This window comes from Callospermophilus lateralis, chromosome 17, assembly GCF_048772815.1.
Source record: "Callospermophilus lateralis isolate mCalLat2 chromosome 17, mCalLat2.hap1, whole genome shotgun sequence".
Lineage (NCBI taxonomy): Eukaryota > Metazoa > Chordata > Mammalia > Rodentia > Sciuridae > Callospermophilus > Callospermophilus lateralis.
The window spans coordinates 69,408,280-69,414,279 of record NC_135321.1 but is presented as its reverse complement, the minus strand read 5'-3'; the positions used below and the strand labels follow the sequence as shown (position 1 = coordinate 69,414,279).

At 52.0% G+C, this 6,000-nt stretch overlaps 1 protein-coding gene across 1 annotated transcript in view; it reads left to right on the top strand.

Annotated features, from left to right (window-relative positions):
* The first annotated feature begins 410 nt into the window (after positions 1–410).
* Ptch1 (patched 1) overlaps positions 411–6,000 on the top strand; it is a 66,854-nt gene continuing 61,264 nt past the window's right edge. The window contains exon 1 of the mRNA XM_076836790.2: positions 411–486. Within this exon, the coding sequence (XP_076692905.1) occupies positions 484–486 (3 nt within the window). The 5' untranslated portion in view covers positions 411–483. The remainder of the gene's footprint in view (positions 487–6,000) is intronic.

Below are 6,000 nucleotides of genomic sequence, written 5' to 3'. Positions count from 1 at the left end.
GGGCTGTGCTGATAGCACGTTCCTCGAGTTTACTTTGCTTTCCTTGAGTTTATTGTAAAGGGGTAAAGTTTTCGGATCCGTCACGTGACCCTGACAGGTCCTGCCTATGGCGCGGCAGACCACCCACGCCGAGGGCCATGGAACTGCTTAATAGAAACAGGCTTGTAATTGTGAGTCCGCGCTGCACTCCGCCGAGAGCCTCCGGCGGCCCAGCGCGCCGGGGATTTTACACTTTCCGTCCCTTTTGTAAAGACGGAGGAGGAGGAGGAGGAGAAGACGAAGACCACGAAGAAGAAACCGACGACGACCGGGGAGACAAAGAGACCCGCGGCGACGAGGCCAGGGGGAAACGGAGGAAGACGGGGAGAGACGGAGGCGCGGAGGACGAGGAAAGCGGGGCCCGGAAAAAAGGAATTGATGTGAAATCCCAGCCCAGGTCCGCGCCACCGGCACCCGCGCTCCGGGCAGGGTTGACGGCCGGCTATGGTGAGTGCAGCCGGCGCCGCGACCGCCGCCGCCACCCCGCCCGCGCCCTCGCGCGTCCTGTGCCCCGGGCGGCGCGGGGACGCGGCGACGCGACGCGGGGCGTCCCGTGCAGCGGACAGCGGAGCGAGCCCCGAGCGCCGGGCGGGAGGGGCGGGCCGCTGGCGGCGCCGCGGATGTGGGGCTGGGTGGGCTGCGCCGCCGGGGCGCGGGAGAGCCTGTCCCGCTTCCACGCTCGCTCGCGCGCCGGGCCCCCGCCCCCGAGGCCGGCCCTGCGGGGCGGGAGGGGGCTGGCTGCCCAGGGCCCGGCCGGGGAACGGCTCCGGGGGGAATTCCCACGGAGGGGGTCGCCCGGGATCCCATTTTCACGCTTGAAAAGGTCGCCACCTTGGCTTCCGCTCATCAGCCTGGTGGTGGCTACTGACTCGCAAGTGGAGGCAGAGCTGGTGATGGAAGGGCCGGTGCGGAGAGTGACAGCGCCCGGGGGGAGGGCCGGGGCGCAGAGGGAGCGCGCGCGGAAGCCACTTCTCTCCGCTCGGTGGAGCTTGGCCGAGAGCAGCTGGAGGGACGGCGCACGCTCTCGCACCCACACCCGGGGCTCTCGGCGCCCGGCACGGACCCCTGGTTGAGTGGCACACGCAGGGCTGGACAGAAGCACCCTCCCCCAATTCCGGGGTTCCAACACCCACCTCCCTGCCGCCGTTGGTGGGAAAAGGGTCCAAAAAGGCGCTTTGAGTTCACAAGGGGCCAGGGGCGGAGAAGAGGTATGTGTTGACTCCTGCGCCCATGGACTCGGGCTATCCGGTGCTTGCCACCCATTAAAGAGGTGGGCGGGTATCCCAGAACTGAGTGCGGCCTCAGGGGAGCCCAAGTCCTCACAGACCTGGTCCGAACACCAGGACCACCAGAGCCCCAGAGACTGTGCCTCTGGGTGACATGTGTCATATCTCAACGCATTTAAGTCCACGTTTAAAATGACGTGTAGTGTGTGGATGAACGTTGAGTCCAAAGTTTTCTGATTCCATTTTCTGTCACCCAAGAAGAACCATATGGAAGATGATATGGAACAGAGACCTCTGTTTTTCTGGACCTGGAAGAGACGACCATCTTCCTCTTTTTCTCCTTCCTTCCTCCCTGGGGAGGAGAAATACAAAAGAACTAGCCATAAATAATAAAGTCCCACAATAGGCAGCTCTGAACATTTAATAATTGGATCGTTGAGGTCTTGAACTACTACAATAGTCTTTTTTTCAGCATTCTGTGTGTGTTCGGATTTTTTTTTTCTTTACTAGTTCAACATGCAATTAATTGCCTCCACAAAGAAAGACAATGCTTTTTGGTGTCATCTTTTGTTACTATAACTTATTACTTCTGGGTGGTACCTCAGGATAAATTGTTGCCTCAGGTGATCCTGTCCCTGTGTTGGAAAACCAGGGGCTTTCAATTGTGTTTGTGTCTTCCAGTTGTCACCCATAGTCCTTGCACCAGGCTATAAAATATCTTTGAGTCCATGACTTTTAAAATTAAAGTGTTGAATTAAGATGGACACCCAACAGGCCCCACCATCTCAATCTGCCCATTTTCAGTTTGGGCTATTAGCTTCATTTCAAACTCACTGTGAGAGGTGTATTTAATTTCTGGTTATAATCTAGTCATAATCTGACAAGCTATTTGAACAGGGGTTAGCATTATTTGAAATTATTTTTATGAAAAAGCTATTTTACAAATTATCTTCAATTTTCTATAGATAGAAAAATTGAAGAGGTAAATATGGATTAAAACGTCTTCCCTGTTTTTATGTTCATATCTCTCTCTTACACACACACACACACACACACACACCTTTTATTTTCTCCAGCCTCTGCCACAGTGTATAATGCCCTATTGAGACATGTAGGCGTGATGTGTAAACCGGATTAGCAGTATGAAAGAAAGACACACAATAAGCTGGAATTGTTTTACTTCCCTTTCATTTCTCATGCCTATATCTCTAATAAATTTGTTGCTCCAGAAGTGGGTCAAAGGGATCATGTTGCTCAGCTTCTTTTTCATGCAAGACCCAATGGTAGAGATCACTGAAATGAATGGTGTGCCTTCTGCCAAACGCAAAGCTTGATACAGATATAGAGAAAAACAGAGATGAGGCGGGGGATGGGGAAAATGTTCATAGTCTGGTCCTTTCAAGACTACATCTTTATCCATTAGAGTAAGGCAACGTAGCTAAGAAGATATTTGGGGGGCGGGAATCAATAGGAGCATCAATGTTATGTTTTCTTTCAAGTTTATTGAAAGCTTTGAATATTCTCTGTGCAATCGGTGACATTCTTAGCAAGAGAATACCAGTCGCTTCTGGCATTGAGTAAAGTCTAATTCCCTTTTCAGGCTAGTATTTAAACCGGGAGTAATGAGCATAGATATTTCTCAGGATATCTTCCCTCTGCTGCCCTCCCTACCCCCCAGCTCACTGTAAGCTCAAAAAATGCCAGTGCTCCTGGTTTGTGTTGTAGACCTCTCATTTACTCCTTTGTGGAGTTGGGAGCAGCTTCCCATTAAAGGAGATCAGGGGTAATTAGCAGCATTATTTTGACAAGTTGGCTAGGGCTGCTCCCCTTCCTCCAGCCTGGGGAGGGGAGAGGAATAAGAGCAGGAAGCTGGAGGTGGAAGGGAGGAGGGAGGGGAGGCCAGCCAGTGGTTTTACATTTTGTGGTCGCTGGATTTCTTTCCCCCTCCTCCCTGAAATCTTTTAGACTCATTTTTAAACCAGCCCCTTTTAAATAAATACAAAAGCTGCCAGTGAAAACATAACAAGGCATTCTTAGGGAGCCAAGAAAGTGTGGTGGATGGTGGCATATTGGCTTGAATTGAGTCAAGACTCAACTCTTATCCCAGGTACCTGCTTTAAACTGCTCAGGCCCTGGCCCATCACTCACATCCCATATCCTGGGCTCCCCATCCATAGATAGAACAGTACTTCAAGTCTCTAATTCCTCTCTCCATCCTACCCCCTCAAGAATACTGTAGAGTGTAATGTCATGTTGTGATTCTTTAGATTTCTGGAATAGAGTGTTCAACTCAGTGGACAAAATTATAAATGGCCTTTGAGTATAAAGAGGTGAATATAAATTACTGGAATAATTTACCTCTTCATTCATTTATATTCTGTAGAAATTAGCTAAATTACATTGGATTTTAAAGACTCATTTGGTTTGATCTGAGAAACCAGTGGGAAGTTAAATCTCACTGTGGCTTCTCCACTCCACCAAGTCTGGCTCTCACGATGCTTATCATCCGTACATCCCCACACAAAGGGCAGATGTTTTATTTCAGGGTCATCTTCTCATTTGGATGATCTGATGTCATTTTTGAGATGTGTGTGGCATGGCCATGGCTATTGGAAGCATTGGAAGAGAGAAGGCTGGGGACGTGAGAATTCAGAGAGTTGAGGGAATCTGTTTTGAAATCCTCAGACACCCATGAGAAATCGTGGGCCCTGATGGGGAGGAAAAAAATGTCAGTTTATTCATTGGCATGAACTTTACTTGAAAAGGGAGCTGGAACACTTGGCTCTTGCTTCTCAGAGGCTGGCAACCCTGCTGCTTGATAAGGCCCTAAGCTCTCACTTATTTGGTAACTCTCACAAGCGGAGCCTCCAGGAAGAAGGGCCTTTAATAAGGGACTGTACTCCCAGCAGACACCTTAGCAGGCCTGGCTCCTCCAATCAGCCTCATCTCAGGTCTGTGGAATCCTTGTGGTTAGTTGGAAGTTAACAAACCCGGTGTGGCCCAGCAGTCCCCTGCACAGGGCATGCATATTAAAGCCGACAATGCTTACAAATGTAAATAAGGGCAGATTGATTAGGAACAACATTATCGCTGGGAATGTGGCACTCGCATGCATCAGCAATGAGGCAAATTGGGGGCAGCCTCAGCCCTGACCACCCAAGTCGAGGAGGCTTTTACACTGGCTCCTCTTCCCTTTCTTAAAACGTTACAGAAACAAGGCCAATTAGATCCTCAAAGTAATTCATCTCTGTGTATGAAAAAAGCAGACCACAGGGGAAGCGGCGGGTGGGGGGTGGGGAGATTAAGATAGCGCTTGTTAGAGCGAGGCTGGGGATTGCGTCCTGGAACCAATGGGTAGAGTTTACAGGCCGAGACCATTGTCTGAGATGCTGAAAAGTTAACCTATCAAACAGCAGGCGAGGGGCTCAGGGCGCTGAAAACCTCGGGGATCAATGTTCAAAACATTTAGGAATTAAGTCAAACTGAGGGAAATGAGCCTTTGCCATTGAAATGGTGCACAGGCGGCCAGATCCAGAGGCTCTGCAGCTGCGTGTACAGTGATATGGAGCCATTACGTGTACATAGCCTATAATTTTACTCCAGAATTCCATAATCCAAGCAGTTACCTTGAAACTCCTGTAAATAAATGATTGAGTGGAGAGGAGCTAATACTGAAACTTAAAAAAGAACCAGAACAACGTGTTTATGGTCAGCAAGCCTCAAAAAATAAAAACAGGCTGACACGTAAAACTAGGGATAACCGCCCCCCCCAGTCTAAACAACTTCCAGCAGCAAGCACGAAATGGTTTGACTTGAAATGTCTGCTCAGCAAAAGCTAACAAACCACTTTTCCTGTTTTATGCTATTTAGCAAACATAATAAAGACCAGGGTTTTACTCCAAGATTAAACTAGCTATGTCTCGAGCCCAGTTTTCCTGCGCTATTATTTATTAAAGTAGTGCCATTTTTCTTGCACCGTGCTTGACTTTTCTTATGGATTTTTAGCAGCTCTTACCAGAGCCGCTCACAAAAATCACGTGCTGCTTGGGAGTTGTGAGTTTTGAATTTCCGCGCTGGCCGGGTACTAGGGTCCTCCTCCTGATCCCGTGAACACCCTCTTTGTCCCTCTTCTCCCGGTACCACACACGTTTTGCCAGCTCAGAATTCGGGGAGCAGGGCCTCCCCATAAAACCAGGAAGAGGGAAAGTGGCGAGGCTAGGCAGGGAGGGAAGAGGTGGAGGAGGAAGAGAAAGCAGTGGAAAGCGAGCAGCAGGAGCGAGGGGAAGGAAGCAGGGATCCGGGAACCGCCGGAGAGGAAGGAGGCGGCGGGGAGGGCTGGCGGACCGGCCCCCTGCGGCAGCCGCGTGCACCGCCCCGGTGGCCGGCGCGCCCAGCCGCAGCCCCTAGCGGGCCGCAGCGGCGACGCGGGGCGGCTGAATGGGAAGGCCCCGTGCGCGCAGTCATTGGCCGGCGGCGGGAGGCCGCGCGGGCATTGGGCAACGTAAGGGGGCCGGTCCGCCTTCAGGAATGTACTACGGCGCGTCCGGCACGTCCGTCCGCGCCGGCAGGGCGCGCGCCTCGCTGGGGCTCCCGGAGGCCGCGCAGAAACCTAGGAGCCCGCCCGCCGCGGGCCCAGCGCACGGACCTTCCTACCTGCTTGGCCCGGGCCGCGCGGGCGCAGCTAGTCCCCGAACCCGGCGCGCGCATGCGGACGCACCGGAACACGCGCGCGCGC